General features: G+C 45.7%; 1 protein-coding gene across 1 annotated transcript in view; it reads left to right on the top strand.

Annotated features, from left to right (window-relative positions):
* Nucleotides 1-17,437, top strand: part of RAB3B (RAB3B, member RAS oncogene family) — a 50,671-nt gene extending 33,234 nt beyond the window's left edge. The window contains exons 2-4 of the mRNA XM_068537970.1: nucleotides 1,805-1,923; nucleotides 5,156-5,280; nucleotides 17,250-17,437. Of these exons, the coding sequence (XP_068394071.1) occupies nucleotides 1,805-1,923; nucleotides 5,156-5,280; nucleotides 17,250-17,437 (432 nt within the window). The remainder of the gene's footprint in view (nucleotides 1-1,804; nucleotides 1,924-5,155; nucleotides 5,281-17,249) is intronic.
* The last annotated feature ends 408 nt before the right edge of the window (nucleotides 17,438-17,845 follow it).

The raw sequence follows: 17,845 nt of genomic DNA, 5'->3' as shown, positions 1-17,845 counted from the left end.
GGCTGCTTTGGGTCTTCGTTGCTGCACACGGGCTTTCTCTAGTTGCAGTGAGCTGGGGCTATTCTTCTTTGTGGTGCACGGGCTTCTCATTGCGGTGGCTTCTCTTGTTGCAGAGCACGGGCTCTAGGTGCACGGGCTTCAGTAGTTGTGGCATGCAGGCTCAGTAGTTGTGGCTCGCGGGCTCTAGAGCGCAGGCTCGGTAGTTGTGGCGCACGGGCTTCGTTGCTCCACAGCATGTGGGATCTTCCTGGACCAGGGCTCAAACCCATGTCCCCTGTATTGGAAGGCGGATTCTTAACTACTGTGCCACCAGGGAAGTCCCGCATACAGGCTTCTTAGTTGTGGCATGCAGATTTCTTAGTTGCGGCATGTGACTCTTAGTTGCAGCATGTGGACTTCTTAGTTGCAGCATGCATGCGGGATCTAGTTCCCTGACCAGGGATCGAACCCAGGCCCCCTGCGTTGGGAGCATGGAATCTTACCCACTGGACCACCAGGGAAGTCCCTATTTGTTTTTATTGTCATTATGGATAGTGTTCAGTAAATGCCTGTGGATAAATCTTTCATTGATTGAGGTATAATGGTATGTGCATTGGACTTGGAATCAGAAGTCCTAGATTTAAGGCGTAGCTTTTGTCGCCAGCTTTGTGACCTTGGAAAAATCACTTACCCTCTCTTCATTTTTGCATTCTCAACTACAAAATGTAAATACTGATCCCTACCTCATAGAGATTATTATAAAATTTAAATAAGATAATATATGAGGAAATGTTTTATACGTGCTCAAGTATCACACATCTAAAACTAATGATTCAGAGAAGACCGGCTGGTCTCTCACGTAAGGACCGTGTGGACATTGTGAAGCATCCCAGTGTACTCCAGTAACACTTTGTTGTGGGGCTTGGCTTATCTTGCTTTCATGTTTGTCTTTCCAACTAGACTGTGAGCTGCTTGAGATAAAGAATTGTCTTCATCTTTTTTTAGTAAAAATGTTTATTTGTTTCTCCTTATATAAGTAATACATGCTTAGCATGGAGAAAATAAAAATACCTGAAGAAAATGAAAATCCTGGTAATTCTTATCTCTCATACAGAGATAATCACTATTAACCTTTTGATGTGTTTCTTTCCAGTTTTCTTCTCTGCATATATAGTTATGAAACTGACATTATATCACACTTACAAGCATTGTTCCATTATAATAAATATTCTTATATAAATAAACACATTAAAAATCTTGTATTTTAACCATTCTCCTATTGTTGAATATATAGGTTGATGCTAGTTTTTCAATGTCTAAATAAAGTTGTAAGAAACATTTTTGTGCATAAATATTTGTCTGATATTCTATTTTTGTAGAAAAAGTTTTTAGAAGGAAAAATTTCTAGTTCAAAGGTACAACTATTTTTAATGCTCTTGGGACTTCCAAATTGATTACCAGAAAGATTGAACCAAGTGTCACTCCCACAAGCAAGGTATGAGGTTATACGTCTCACTGCATCCTCAACTATAATGGGAATTATAATTAAAAATAAGGTTAAAACCTATTAATATAATAATTATCCATTTACATTTCTTCTGTGAATTGTTCTTTACTCCTGCTCATTTTTCTATTGGGATTTTAATTATCTTCTTATTAATTTCTATGAGGTTTCAAAAACCATTTTATTCTAGTCACCAAGTACAATACAAGATACATAATAGGTGCTCCTTAAATATACTTTAGATGATTTTAATTGTCCTGGGGACTCTTTAGAAACAAAGCAGACTTTCTAGGAGGCTGACTCTTTCCTTTTCCCACCCAGGACACGGCTGGGCAGGAGCGGTACCGGACCATCACCACAGCTTATTACCGTGGAGCCATGGGCTTCATCCTGATGTATGACGTCACCAATGAGGAATCCTTTAATGCTGTCCAAGACTGGTATGAGATTCGTCCATTCACCCACTCATCAAACTGTTCATGAAAACCTAGTATGTACTAGGCTCTGTGCTATGTGCCAGGGAAACTCGAATGAATCAGACATAGCTCCTGTCCTCAAAAAGTTCACAGTGAGAGGTGAGGACAGATCAGTGAGCAGGCAATGAAAATATCATGTGACAGGTGCAGTGATGAGAGTGGCACCAGGGCTGTGGGAACCCAGCGGAGGGCTCTGACCCAGCCTGGGAAGTCAGGGAAGTTGTCCTGGAATTGCTGACACATATGCTGCGTTTTGAAAGATGAACAGGAGTTAGCCAGAGGGACAAATGGGTAAGAAGGTTCCAGAAAAAGAGTACAGATGTGCAAAAACAAGAAGGTAGGTGAGAGGGTAAGAAGAGCAGAGGTCATGAAGGATTTTGTGTGCTGGGGTGGGTGAGGGATTTGGATTTTATCTGGTAGGTGAGGACATTTGAACAGGGAAACAAAAGGTTCAAATTAGTGTTTTAGAGAGATCATTCTGGACATAGTGCTAAGTGAATCCACATATTGCTTCCCTATAAAGTTTATCCCTGAGCCGGGGGTCCAAATTCATAAAGATTCAATATCTTGATACGATAGAAATCGGCACAGTTCCCCAGAGGTATAACCTCTGAGCAACGTACATCTTTCTTCCTGGAGCATTACTCACAGGGAGAAGGGAGCACGAGAGGAAGGGCAGGTGAGACAGAGGGCCAGGACCCGGTGCCCCTAATCAGTGGAAAGGATGGGAAAGATGGAGTGTGTGTGCCTGGCTCTTCTTCACAATCAGAGAGGCTGAGTAGGCTGGGCACACAGCAGCAGTGCGGGCCAGTGCCAAGCTTGTCTCCTACTCTTCTTTGCCCAACAGCTACCCTTTGAAGACGTCCCACCTCCCAAGGAACAGTTGTCATGACTATGTGCAGCCCTGTTGGTGCCTTGGAGCCTTGAGCTGGGAGTGACCTTGCAGGCTGCTTGCCACGTTCTCCCCGCCCACCCCCCGAGTTCTGAGCAGCAGTCTAGGGTGCCACCGCATGCCTGTCACTCATGTGTGGTCCTTCTTAGTCTGTTGGTCATCCCCTTCTTCCTCCTTTCTCCCCCTTTCCTTTTAACAAGTCCTTCTCTCCACCTTCCTTTTTTCTCCTTTCCTCCCTCTTTTTTCTCTTCCTCTCTCTTTATGCCTCTTTTTTCTCCTGCTTTTTTCCTTTCTTGTTCCCTCTCTTCCCTCCAGTCATGATTTTTCTCTCCTCCTCCCATGTCTCCATCTTTCCCCACCACCTCCCACCACGAAGTGATTAGCTCTTTCTTTAAGTATCTCCACACTGCCCATTTCCTGTCGGCCTTGACCTCCTTCCCTCTCTCCATCAGTCCCTGTTCATTCTGCCTCAGGGACACAGTGACTTTAACACCTGGTGACGATTCCTCCAAGAATAACCTAAGTTGCTAATCTGGGAGCTGAGCCAGGATGATGGTGGGAGGAGGGAGGAAGATGACAGAAGAGTGGCATGGGAGACTTGGGGAGTTGGCTCCAGGTACCTGTCTTGAAGCTGAGGACTGAATGTCTATCTTTCCCAAGCTCTGGCCTTTAGTTTTACCTCTGGGAAACTTGGTCCCAGCCTAGCACCCACCTGCCATCTAAGCCCCAGTACCCAGCACAGAACCTGGCTCTCTGTCGGTTTACCACAAATGGTGGTTGAGTAAAATCCATCCTTTGAGGGAGTGGCTTTTCACCCTTAAAGAGAAGATTGGTGGTGAGATCAGCTTTAGGAGCAGGCAATAGGTCCAGGTTGCAGTTAGGGTTGAGTTAGATTGAGTGTCAGTGTCAGGATAGGGTCAGATTTTATTTAGATCTGCTTCAGGATCAACCATTTGCTGGCTTCTTCCTTCATCAGACAATCAATGACTTCTTCTCTCTGTGCTCTATGCTGGGGGTTGGCACCCCAAAGATGAATAAGCCTGTCCCTGCCCTCAAGGAGAGACAGATAAATTCAGCCAAATGTGACAGGTGCCACAAAAAAGAGTAGGGGAACAAAAGGGGAGGTAATTGTTTCTACCTGATGAGGTATCTGGAGACAGAGTTAGGCCAACTCCACAAAAAGATGTCTCCTCAATAAAAAGGTCTGATTTTATTTCTTCTGTTTAAAAGTTTGTTTCTCATTATAAGAGTAATACATGCTCACTTTCAAAATTTTGAAAAGTAAAGTATTTTTTTAAAGTTTTGGGACTTCCGTGGTGACGCAGTGGTTGAGAATCTGCCTGGCAATGCAGGGGACACGGGTTCGATCCCTGGTCTGGGAAGATCCCACATGCCACGGAGCAGCTAAGCCCGTGCACCACAACTACTGAGCCTGCGCTCTAGAGCCTGCAAGCCACAACTACTGAGCCTGCATGCCACAACTACTGAAGCCTGCGCGCCTAGAGCCCATGCTCCACAGCAAGAGAAGCCACCACAATGAGAAGCCCGCGCACAGCAGTGAAGAGTAGCTCCCGCTCGCCACAACTAGAGAAAGCCCGCACGCAGCAATGAAGACCCAACGCAGCCAAAAATAAATAAATAAATAAAATTTCATAATCATCCTATGTGAAGGAAACCACTGCTGACATTTTGGTTTCTACAAATAATAATGATCTAAGGCCTCAGTGAAGATTTATGAATCACAGAGGAGGAGGGAGAGGCTTGCTGGGCCAGGGGAAGCTTGAGAAGGCTCGCTCCCCCAGGCAACTGGGGGATCAGCCCTGGGCCTTGGAGGATGACTTAGTGTGGGGAAGGCAAAGGCACATGCCATGGAAGAGCCTTTGAGGAATGGGTGAGGTTTGTGAAGTGAGAGGAAGGGTGATGAGGCTGGAGAGACAGGATGGGAATGGTCTTGAACGCCTAACTGAGGGATCTAGACTTCATCGCTTAGCTAGTCCAGGGACCGGAGAAGGCTTTTAAGAAAGGACGAATCATCTGATAGATGTTTTAGAAAGAGCTGTCTGCCCTGTGAGGAGAGGGCATTAGAGGTGGACTCCAAATAGCTGAGTGAAGTTTGCAGCCAGGGCTTAAGGGTCAGCATCTGTGACAGCCAGCAGGAGCAGAGGTCTGACTGTCCCAGGCTGAATTAGTTGACAGTATCTCGTGTGTTGCGAACCCCACTGAAGGGGCTTCTGTGAGCTTTGCAGGGTCCTTTCCAGCCTAGGAGGATGTCATTAACACTGTCATCTCTCTGTCTCTCTTTAGGGCTACTCAGATCAAGACCTACTCCTGGGACAATGCGCAGGTCATCCTGGTGGGGAACAAGTGTGACATGGAGGAAGAGAGGGTTGTTCCCACCGAGAAGGGCCGGCTCCTCGCAGAGCAGCTTGGTATGTGCACGACACGTGTTTGTGCATGGGAGTGGGGCAAATGGAGAGGACAGGTGTGTGTGTGTTTGTATTTGTGACATTAAGGATGTGCTGTGATTGTGAATCATGTGCATATGTGCTCTGTGTGTATTGTTTCATATTTGTGTGATGTACATATGGGCTTTGTGCTAGTGAATTCTAGGTATTCATTATTTATGATACATGTACATTTTGTTACATTGAATGTATAAATAATTTTTTTATAGATTTATTTATTTTTGGCTGCATTGGGTCTTCGTTGCTGCACACGGGCTTTCTCTAGTTGCGGTGAGCGGGGGCTACTCTTCGTTGCGGTGCTCAGGCTTCTTCTTGCGGTGGATTCTCTTGTTGTGGAGCATGGGCTCTAGGTGCACGGGCTTCAGTAGTTGTGGTACGCGGACTCAGTAGTTGTGGCTCGCAGGCTCTAGAGTGCAGGCTCAGTAGTTGTGGTGCACGGGCTTAGTTGCTCCGCAGCATGTGAGATCTTCCAGGACCAGGGATCGAACCCATGTCCCCTGCACTGGCAGGCGGATTCTTAACCAGTGTGCCACCAGGGAGGTCCTTGAATGTATAAATAAAATGTAAATTTATGAAATCTTTTTTTTAACCAGCTCCTTCCACAAAGGATTTGAGGTATCCTATAAAAATCATCATAGTATCAATACATCAATAAAAGAAATAAGTGAGACAATTGAAGCAAAGGGAAAGCAAGTGTAGGAGAATATAAGGGGAGGCCAAGGGTGAGATAAGTGTATATTTTATAAGTTTTTGGGCATGTACAAGAGTTGGGCCAAAATATTTGCTTTGAGCTTCCCAGCAACCATTGCAAAGAGGGAAACATAATCAGTTACATGGTTCAGAGATGGTCCTTAAGATGAAGACAAATCCATTATTCCAGAGAAACACTGCTCTCCACTGGGAACTGTAGAGCAGACTCTATATGCTGAATGCGACAATGTCCTTAATATCAAACACGCCTTATAGCAACTACAACACTGAACATCGTAGGCTGTGTCTTACAATTTTTCTCAATGTAAACTGATGCTTTGTTACCAAAATACAATTCACGGCAAAAGTAATTGTATGAGGGATGAGACAACGTGGCTTAAGCATGCAGCTCAGTGATGCTCTGACTTTTTCCAAGGTTAGAGCACCTTGATCCTTGTGCTCCACTGAGACCCAGGTGCCTCAGATGTGTCTCAGTGACTGCACAGCAGGACACCTACCTACACTTGCTTAAAAGAGCAGCCTTTCTTTTCTTCCTTTTTTTCTTTTCTTTTCTGTATTGGGGTTCAATGTAGGATCACCTTAGAGAAGTCTTCTTCTAGAAGAATGAGCGTACTGCTTAGCTTTTAGCCAGTCTCCCAAAGTATTTCTTACAACCTAGGTGCTGTAAGTATTGAGGAATAGGGAGTTTAAAGTTATATTCTCTGCCAGTTTCTGAAGTACAGATATTTGGGCTGGTAGGTGGGAAAACTGTATAATATACAAGTGAGAATTGTGTCTTATATATATTTGTGTTATGTGTATTATGAGTAGATGTATAGGAGAGTGTCCTATACTTCTTTCTTCCCTCTCCTGTTCTCCAGTGTGGCCTGGAATAGAAATTAACACACTGTAGGTGCTTAATAAACACGGAGGTTGGGCCATTTGGCTCTTGATGGTTCTTGCCCCATCACAGAGGTTCTCAGGGTCCAGAATGTGCCTCTCCCCATTCTGATAGTTCACAGAACAGTAAGCATGTGGCGAAGCCCTCACATGGGTGACCTCAGGCTATCTCTTTATGTCTTCAGCCTGCCTTCCCTGAGACTCCCAGCGCTCTCCCTGGATCAATGATGTGCCATCTGTTTGAAAGGCTCTTTTCTACTCCCCATCCCCTACTTTTATCCAGCTGTTGAAAGCCCACTCAGCTTTCAGAACATCTTCACTGCTCTGAAGCCTCTTCCGTATTCCCCCAGCTTTTTTCTTTGTGCCCCCACTTAGCGTACCCCGTACATGCGACAGGCAGAGTACCCATCACACTTGGGTGCGCTTGTTTCCATATTTGTCTCCAGAAAGCTCCATGAGGACAGGAAATGAGTCTTGTTTATCTTTATACCCACTGTGCCTGGCAAATGGCCTGGCAGTGAGTAAACACTGCATGACTATGTTTTGATTAAAATTTTACGGAGTCAAGTATTTGGCTACTTCATTTTACTTCATTCTAATTACGACTTCCTGAGCTCCTACTCCATGCCAAGTACTGTGCTGTGAAATAGGCTATGTTCTCTGGTCTGAGACAGAAACAGTGATCCGCCTGGTGATCAGTGTTGTGATAGGGGGATGTGCCGGGGTTGTGGGAGCACAGAGGAGGCACCTATTCAGTTGGGGTCAGAGAACATGACGCCCACGCTGAGTCTTGAAGACAAGTAGAAGCAGCCAAGTGAGAAAGAAAGGCAAGGACATTCCAGGCGGGGGAATAACAGTGGCAAAGGCAAGGAACAGCACTCTGTGTTTAGGGAGCCATAAATCATTGGATTGTGTGAGTCTAGAGTAATGCTTCCCCAAGCGGGAGATTCATGTCACTGGAAGTGTGCAAGATGATTTTATGTATATATTTTGGTGTGTATTAGAAAAAATATATAATCAGCATGTCAAGCCCTTAAAGTTAAACAAGACTAAGTTTTTAAAAGGTGAGTTAATTTTATATTTGGAAAAAATATAGCCAGCATGCCAGACCCTTATGACTAGCATTTTAAAAAGGTGTGTTAGTTAAACATTTATTAGGTGTGTACCATGTGTCAGGCCCTATTCTAAGTGTTTAAAGTATTACTCATGTAACTTAATCCCCCTAGAACCCTCTGAGATAGGTACTTTTCTTATATCCAAGTTCTTTTTTTTTTTTTTTTTAAAGTACAAACAGATTATTTTTTAAATTTATTTATTTTTGGCTGTGTTGGGTCTTCGTTTCTGTGCGAGGGCTTTCTCTAGTTGTGGCAAGTGGGGGCCTCTCTTCCTCGCGGTGCGCGGGCCTCTCACTATCGCGGCCTCTCTTGTTGCGGAGCATAGGCTCCAGACGCGCAGGCTCAGTAATCGTGGCTCATGGGCCCAGTTGCTCCGTGGCATGTGGGATCTTCCCAGACCAGGGCTCGAACCCGTGTCCCCTGCATTGGCAGGCAGATTCTCAACCGCTGCGCCACCAGGGAAGCCCCAAGTTGTTCTTTTAACAGATGAGAAAACTGAGGCACAGAGAAGTTGAGTAACTTGCTTAAGGTCACACAGCTAGTAACAAGTAGAGTCAGAATTTGAACTCAAGCAGTAGTCTGGCTCCAGAGCCTGTGCTTCTAACCACTTAACCTCACTATACAGCAAATATCGTAATAATGGCTGATATATGTTGAGCCAGGCATTATATGAAATGCTTTGCGTTAATTATCTCATTTAATTCTCACTATAAGTCTTCAAGGTAGGTCATGTTCAATACTCTGAAAAATTAGGCTCTTGCTCAAGGTTACACAATTAGGAAGTGGTAGAGCCAATAAAGATCTATCTAATTTATGTAGGAAAACAGATGGAAGTGAGATTAATTCTTACTACAGGGTTTAGGAAGGTACTTAAAGAGGGCCTTAATGAATTGGTTAGATTTGGGTAGGTCAAGGTAACCCATCTCAGTCCTACACGACTTCCTGAGCTTTCCTCTACTGCTTACCAGAACTTGCCTATTTACATGTCTGTCTCTCTTGGTAGACCTCAGCAGTAACAGGGGTTATGTCTAAAATTTTTTTTCATTATCCCAGCCACCCAGCACAGGACAGATACTCATTCACTCGTACATTTGTTTATTGAAAAATATTTATTGAGCACATGCTCTGAGCCAGGTTTTATCTTGACACTTAGCTGTGATTCTTACTGTCACGGAACTAATGGGGGAAAGAAACATTAAACAAATAATTATACAAATAAATATATAATTAAAAATTGTGTAAATGGGTGAATTGTATGGTATGTGAATTATATCTCAATAAAGCTGTTAAAAATTGTGCTAAGTTCTATTTGACTTAGGACTCTCATTATGGCAAGTGATAAAATCCCAAATCAAACAAGCTTTAGTTAAAAAAATAGAATTTATTAGCTTATGAGTGCAACTTAATTGCACTATTTCTTAGCTTTGTGTATGCCTTCAGCCTCTTTCTATAGTCAGACTCTGAATGGGGAGTAAGATGGATGATGGCAGCTCCAGATTCATATCTTCCAACTTCTGCAAAAAGAGGATCCTTGCTCCCAACCACCTTATGTCAATCTCAGGGAAGACTGTGATTGGCTACCTGTGAGTCACATGCCTGTCCCAGTGGTCGTGGGAGGCAAGTATTGTAACCTATAGTCCCACCGCAGTTGTTTAAAGTAGAAGTTCCATAAAGGAAGGAATGGTGGATAGATAAAAGTAACATAAGTCCACTGGAAGTGCTATCAAGAAAGTAAAAAAGAGAGAAACCTAATTTTAGAATGGAGAGTCAAGATCTTCTGAGAAAGTAACGCTTAAGCTGAGAACTAAAGGACCAGAAAAAAATTAGGCAAAGATTGAGGGTGGGTTGGGGAGGGGAGTGTTCCACATCAAGACCAGCCCTAATGTAGTTTAGAGCTGAAGATGCTCATGAGATTGAAAGACCATGTTGCAGGGACTAACTAGTCAAGGGGAGAGTAGTGGGAGATGAGGGTGGAGAGGTGGGCAGGGGCCAGATCATGCAGGATCTTGCAGACCATGTCAAGAATTTCACAAGGATGTGATCATATGTGTGAGCAGTGAGAGAGGATGCTCAGCCTTCCTCATCCTCACCCTCTGCTACACCAACTATTAAGTAAGTCTCAGTGATCTGCTTGCCAGTGCAGTAGGGCCATTCTCTGCTTTATGGGATTCCTCTTCAGGACTCCCTTTCTTTTAGTGTTTCTCAGCTCTCTCCGCCAGAACTACTGATATGGCAAGCAACTAGCATTTATTAAAGCTTTGAGTAGCAGCAGGTCTTCTATATCCTCAAAGTTCCTGGGACATGGATGAGGCTGTAGAGTCGCTGAGGCAAGTGGATCTTTGGGAGGGCAGAGAAGTTTCAGGGACTCCTATTCCAGGAAGCATGACATGTTAGGGCCTCTACCTCTTTGTGCCGCTCAGAAAGGGGCTCCTTGTCTCTTCTTCGATCTGACTGGGAATGGGTCTAGACTAGAGCCCAGGGATGCTAGTAAAAGCGAAATGCACTTCTGCCTACAAGGGCAGGAGAAACCTGTTCAAAATGTGGTTTGGAAACATACACATAAACACTCACTTCAGTGAGGTGTGGAGGGAAAAGTACCAGCCTAGGAGTTTGGAGACTGAAGGATTTATCCTGCTTCTGCCACTAGTATATACTGTGTGACCTTGAGCATCTTATTTCCTGTTTCTGGGTCTCAATTTTGCCCTTTTGAAAAACAGGGGATTTGGATTAGTTGAGTGGGAAGGTCTGTTCAGCTCTATCCCTCTGACTCCATGATTTCAATTCACACAATTCCCCACTCATCACTCAGTCCCCACAGACCCTTGTACATGGCCTTGCTTATTTTAGGTGCTTGATAAATGTTTTTTGGATTGGGGTGAATTGAAACCTTGCATCACTCAGCCTCATGCAGAGAAACAAAGACCTAGCTGACATTGAGATTAACTAACCTTGGTGTAGTGACTTATGATTCACAATGTGTTTTCACAACAATTCTCTTGTGACCCTCACTCTCACTCCTAGTCTGGGAGGCGGCATTGTCTTCAGCTCCATTACACTGAAGAAGCTGTGTTCATACCATTTATGTTTTCTTGCATGCAATGAGCTGTGCCACACTTCCATGTCTTTCTTTTTTCACTTGAGGATTATGTAACTTTTCTAAGCCACACAGGTCATAGGTGGCAGGTCCAGTACTCTAACTCAGCCTTTAGACTCAAAATCCTAACGCTTCCACTGTATCATCACCCAGTGGTGTTTTCCCAAAAGCTTGCAGTAGTTTCTCTTGAAATTTCACCCTCAGTCCCAGTGTTGGTGAGAATTCTTTAGATTATGTTGTGGTAACACATAACCCAAGTCAGGAGCTTGGATAATAAAGGTTTATTTCTCACTCACATTACATGCCAGCTGCAAGTCAGCTGCAGCTCTGTCCATGTCATTGCAACTCTGAGATCCAATCTGAGATGCCTAAGTCACACAAAGGCTCTCAAAGCTTCTGTTGGGACTTGGTCTGCCCACATCCATTGGCCAAAGCAAGTTACATGATGAGATCTGATGTTGATTGACAAGGGAGATATATTCCTCCCACAAGGAGGCACTGCAAGCCACTTGGCAGTGGGTGGGAATATAAAATCTTCTACAGGGAGGGCAGTGAACAGTCTGCCACAATCACTGAACACACGATGGACCCTGGTGCCCTAGAGGTGAATAAGTTCCCTGCTCTCAAGATGCTCATTGACCAGGGAAACAAAATAGTAGAGAGATAATCTCAATGTCCCGTTTACTATCATTCTTTACCCTTCTCCAGCTCTGTCTCTCTCTTGAAACCGCCCCCTGGGAAGTTGACCTTCGCAGGCTGTGTTTCCCAGCCTCCTGTGCCAGTGGCTTCTGGCCAGGTTTAGCCAAGGAGAGACACTGGCAAGTGATGGGAGTTGGGGAAAAGGGAAAAACCTGCATGTGTGTCTCCCCCACCCCTTGGCAGGCTCCCCCGTTAGAGGCTGCTCCTCTTCTCTGACTCCTGCTCCCACAGTTTTAACTTCCTTTGGCCCCATTAATAGTTTTCTTTTCTGTTAATAATCTCTGGGTTTCTTCAGTATTCTGTTTGGCCTCTTAGTTCTTCTACCACCCATATAACCAGTTCCCTCTAGTTTAGATGTTAAGAACAGTTCCCATTTTCCTGATGGATTCTGACTGAAACAATCGTGTCAGGTGCCATGGGGGTCTAGGGGAGAGGTACATTGTATGTTCTGAGCAGTGGAGATGGGGCGGAAAGAGAAAGGGAAGGCTCTGTGCAATCAGGGATTCCACAGGTGAGTAATGAAGAGGATTAGGAGTAGGAGCTAAAGAGTAGTAGCACGAGTAAAGAAACCAAATAAGGGAGTGTCGATGTTTCTGGAGCATGGTGTGAGCCAGGAAGATGAGGCTGGGGAAGTGGACAGAGGCTGAGCCATGCCGAATCTTGGGTGTTAACCTAGTGAGGCTGGATATTGGATTAATTAAACCTCTTTGAGTTCCAGTGACACAAATCTAAGTCAAAATAGCTCAAGTTATAAGGACAGGGGCATAGCAGAAACAAAACGGGAGAGAATGTTGCTGGAAATGAGATGGTTAAGAAATTTAAGAGCCAGGGTGTTGGATGGATTGTCCACCTGAAACCCGAAGTTCCTGAGAATGAGTACAAGCCTGGGTGGAAAGGGAGACAGTGAATCCCTTGCCAAAATCATCAGTGACCAGAAGGGCTTGAGTTGAAGACTGATACAAGATGGAGATGAGGAGGTTATCAGAGCAGGCTAGAGAAGGGATTTGAACATAAAAGTAGAGGAGAAATGTTCTGGGGCAGTTTCAGGGTGAGGAGAAGCAAGTTTAGCTAGTTGTGAGTTTCTGAAAAGAGTTCTAAAGTCAAATTCAGAAGCAGGCAGTGTGGACAGAGTCAGCGGAATCTGTGGGGCTGTGACAGCTGCCTTTGGACAAGATAGGTAAACAGGAGCATTTTGGGGGTGGGAATCATCTCAGATTCAATTAAGAATTGGGCCCGATTCAAGGCAGCAGAAATTCCATCGTCCTGAGGCCAATTAGAGGGAGGAAAGGACGGGGCAGGGGGGACAGTCTGATTAATCGGTTGTCATCTTCCTGAGCTCTCTAGATTCTCAGCTCCTGCGACTCCTCACTAACGAACCTGAGGAAAAGGCTACCATCTGGACCTACTAATGAAGAGCCTTCCAGGAGTCTGACAGTCGTTGGGTGGAGGTGCATTTGGGATTGTTCTGCTAGCAAAAGAGACCCACGAGCTGGCCAGGGCCACGCGCCAGTTACTTGAATCAGAGTTCTCATACCTTGGGTATCTTTGAGACGGCAGTGGTGACACCTCCTTGGCCTGACATATGCGCTCTCCGTGTTTGGTTACTTACTCCCTCTTCTGTCACCACTTTGACCTTACTGCTCTAATGATAACAAATTGCTGTGGTCATTCTGGGATATACCAAGACTGTTTTTTGTCCCATTATATGTGTTTATGCGGTTTCCCCTGCCCTGGTGTCCTATACATGCATGTGCTCACACATATCTTTATCTAGCTGATATCTGCTTAGGAATCAGCTTCTCCAAGAAACCTTCCCTGGGCCCCAGACTCAGATAAGTGCCTCTTCTGTGCCATGACAATTCCCTCGCTCCCCACCCTTACAGCATTTATCACACTGTCAGTGTGTCTACCTCCGCTTCTCAAGGTTAGGAACCGCATCTGATTCACTTCAGTGTCCCCAGTGCCCAGCACAGGGTTTGCCGTGCTTATTGGGATGAGTTCTCATGAACCCCACTGTCCACAGCCCCTCAACCACACCCTCCACGCTCATTCCCGTCTCCTGCATCCATCTGTCCATTCATTCAGTTAACATTCACCAAGCCCCTACTCTTCTGGCTGGTACTGGAGCTCAGATGAATGATGTGGTCCCTGCTTGGGGAGCTCCTTGTCAGATGGACTTCCACCATGCAGGGTAACACGTGCTGTGGCAGAGGGAAGCACAGAGGAGGATGCAAAGCCATACCTAAGCTGAGTCCTAAAGAAAAAGTTAGTCAGGTGAAGAGTTTTGCTCAGTTCTGGCCTTAAAGACACCCATCACCACTAACTTTTGGAAGCCTATTCTCCCTCTCCTCCCCTGCCACTCTCTCCCTCTGCCGCACTCCTGCACAGCCTCTGGTTTGTTCTACCTGGGTTATAGTGTATTCTGTCACTGTCCCAACTGAGAGTGAGACAAGGGGGCATAAGGGATAGAGCCCTGGCTTATGCCCCATCCCTGAGCCTCAGTTTCCCTATCTGTAAATTACAAGTGATAACCCTTGCCTTGCCCCCCCCCCCCACAACAAAGTTGTTTTAAAATTGTATTTGGGAATCGTTAAGGACTATGAACGTGTGAGGGACTGACACTCTGATAAGTGTGTCTTTTCTCCACAATTGGATTTGGTCTCCCCTTGTCCCTGGCACTCAAGGCAAGACCTGGCACAAAGTTAATGTTCAATAAAGACCTGGTTTATTGATTGGCCCTGAATGATGAAGAAAAAGAGGCTTTCCCCAAAGGCCCTGGGGACTGATGGAGGGGCAAGGAAGCTGGGACTCAGATGGGCTGGGAACATAAGGGAAAGGGAATTGTCATGTATTCCACATGCCAACCACTTCACATACTTTTGTGCATTTAATTCTTATTACCACCCTATGAGGTAGGTGATATTCACCCATTCTACAGATGAGGATACAGAGGCTGGGAGAAATTAGGCAATTTGCCTGAGGTCACACAGCTGGTAGCTGGCAGAGACTATATTCAAATCCAGGCTGTCTGAATTCTGGGCTTCTTCCCACTGCCCACCTGCGCAATGGGGCACGTCCTCCCCTCAGTGCCAATTCCTCAGAAGGGATTGGTGATCCTGGCCTTGACCTGTGTCCCCATCTTCATCCAAACTGATGGTTTAAGCCTATTTACTTCTTTACCTGTTTGCCCCTTTCCTAGGCAAGCAACATACTCCGCCCACTTCCCCAAACACTGTCACTTGTAACAAACCAGTCAAAGGCCAGAGAGTCAATGTTTATGATATTCATTAAGGAAAAGCTACATGCTGGGGGGTCTCTTAAGCCAACTGCGTTTCTACAGACTGAGGATAACGAGCCAGCGGGCCAGCAGCTGCTTCCTTCTTCATCACATGTCCTCCATTAGCAGGCACTTCTGCACCTTGCTTTCTCAGGTCGGGAAATGGGCTACAGGAGAGGCTGTCAACCAGAGGCGGGCTGGCAGGAATTGTGAATGCCTTCAAGCTGGCGTGGCCTGGGGAAGAGGAGCCCTGTTTGTACCTGGGGGCTTCAGCCCTCTCTGTGGACAATGGGATAATAGGGAGAAGGAGGGAGGAGGAAAGAGACCCCCCTCCTCTGTGTGAGAGGATGATAAAAGAGGGAGAAAGGGATGAAGAGGAAGTGAGAGGAGCAGATGAAGGACTAGCAGAAAGAAACTGTCATCATAACAGGCAACTTCGCACAGCAATTTATCCATTGTCTCGCTCAATCCTCCCGGATTGCTCTTGGCAGGAAGACGCTGTTATTATTCCTATTTGACAAACGAGGAGGCTGAGACTCAGAGAGGTTAAAGTGATTCAGAAAGATGAAGTGACTTGCCCAGATTCAGACACTGTGGTAGTCAGATAAAAGCAAAGGAGGCCAAAGAGACTTGTAAAGGAAGAAAAAGATATGATCAGGGAAAAAAAAAAAGGAAAGTGAAAGGGAGAAAAGTGAAGAAACGGGAGGCAGGGCTATGTATGGATGTAGGAGCTAGCCAGACCCAGATCTAAAACCAGTTTCCACTAACACAGTCACGTGACCTTGTGTGAGTTAGGTAATCTCTTAGAGCCTTCATTTTTCTTTTATAAATTGGAGATGATTATATTTACCCCACAGGCTGTTGTGAGGATTAAGGAAGACAATATCTGTAAAGCTCCTAGCATAGCATCTGGCATATAGTAGGCACTCAATAAATATTAAGGATCCCAAGGAGTATGAGAAACATAAGGGGAAAAGAAGGAGCTAACATGGAAAAAAGGGAAGAGGGAAGCTTTTGAGGAGAAATAAAGATGGACTCAGAAGGAAGGGAAAGAGGAAGGTGGACAGACGAAAGAGGAAGGAGTAGGCCGGCGCAGGGACGTGATGGAGAATGGAGGCTTATGCTTCTAAGGGCTGCCATCAACCTGGCCAAGACCCTCAATTGGAAAGCAGCCGCTTTGTCTGAATCAGGAGGGCTTTGCTCATGTCTCCTGGGACAGCCAAGTTCTGTTCATTGTCACAGAAAGTACCTTTAAGGATCTCAAGGTGCAAAACAGACAAGAATGTCTCACCCTTCAGGTGCAGTTTTTCCTGGGCAATTTGTTGGGTCCGTGTGAAGAGCGAGAGATCCAGGGTGATTCCTGGAAATTCAGGGAGGAAGAACCCATCTGAGGGGAGATAACTCTGTGTGTCTGTGAGTAGACAGAGCAAATGAAGCTCTGCTTATTCAGTGTGGATCTTGGAGTGTCTCCCAGGACCCAGACTAGACTGCCCGGGCTGGGGTGAGTAAGAGGCAGGGGTAAGTGGAGTGAAAGCCCTGGTCAAAAAGGACAAAGCTTGGGCTTCTTATACTGGTGCCCTTGGGCAGGTCAGCTTACTTCTCTGAGCCACAGCGTGGGCATTAGTGAAATGGAGAGGGTCTGCCTGAGCCCTCCTTCCCCCAGGGGTGACATGAGGATCAAATGAGATAATGGGTGAGATCAATGCTTTGGAAGCTGAAGTGCTGTGTACACATAGTCAAGTAGTCACTCTCAGAAAACACCTAATTATCACACACACACACACACACCCTCCCTGTATCAGGCACAGGACTATACACTTTACATGCATCATCTTGTTTAATCCTTGAAATAATTCTATGAGATAGATAAAATTATCCCAATTTATAAACCAGGGAATTGATTCATAAAGAAAATAGGTGACTTGCCCAGGGTTACACAGCTGGTCAGTGATAGAGCCAGGATCGTCTGACTCTAAAACCGGTGCAGGTAATACCTGCCCGGTACGGTAGCCTCTCCTTGAGGCAGAATCCTCTGCCCGTGGAATTAGGCCTCCTTGCTTTACTCCTGAGCACTGGCTATATTAATGCAGAGTGTTCTGGCCAGGGGGCATGAAAAGGAAGAGAAAGATCCTTACTGCTATCTCTCTTCTATCCTCAGGGTTTGACTTCTTTGAAGCCAGCGCCAAGGAGAACATCAGCGTGAGGCAGGCCTTCGAACGTCTGGTGGATGCCATTTGCGACAAGATGTCTGATACGCTGGACACAGACCCCTCCTTGCTGGGCACCTCCAAGAACACCCGTCTCTCGGATACCCCGCCACTGCTGCAGCAGAGCTGCTCATGCTAGGCAAGGCCCACTGTACTGGTCTCCCTTCATTGTGGCACCACACCCACTCTGCTTCCCCGTTATACTCTGTCTCCCCTCAGCTGATTTGCTGCTGTTCCTTGCCTGCAGTGAAGGTGGAAGCATGCCCCTGGGGTTCTCTATGGATGGCCCCACTCACAGACACTCAGCACTAGACTAACTAGGTCACAATGTGGGCAGAGGTTCATTTTACAAAAGGAGAATCCACTTTATGCAGGGGATTCACTACAGGGACTTGGAAAAGCGAGTCTCTTTTCTGCCTTTAAGATAAGATTTCCTCCCTTGACCAAAATTTGACACACCCACACACACTTTTCAGGGCCTGGCCAACTGTGTAAAGTGAGACACACCTGCATAGCTAATCCTTTTGAAAAAGACCTCTCCATACAC

This window comes from Eschrichtius robustus, chromosome 3, assembly GCF_028021215.1.
Source record: "Eschrichtius robustus isolate mEscRob2 chromosome 3, mEscRob2.pri, whole genome shotgun sequence".
Taxonomy (NCBI): domain Eukaryota; kingdom Metazoa; phylum Chordata; class Mammalia; order Artiodactyla; family Eschrichtiidae; genus Eschrichtius; species Eschrichtius robustus.
This window is presented reverse-complemented; position numbering and strand designations above follow the sequence as displayed.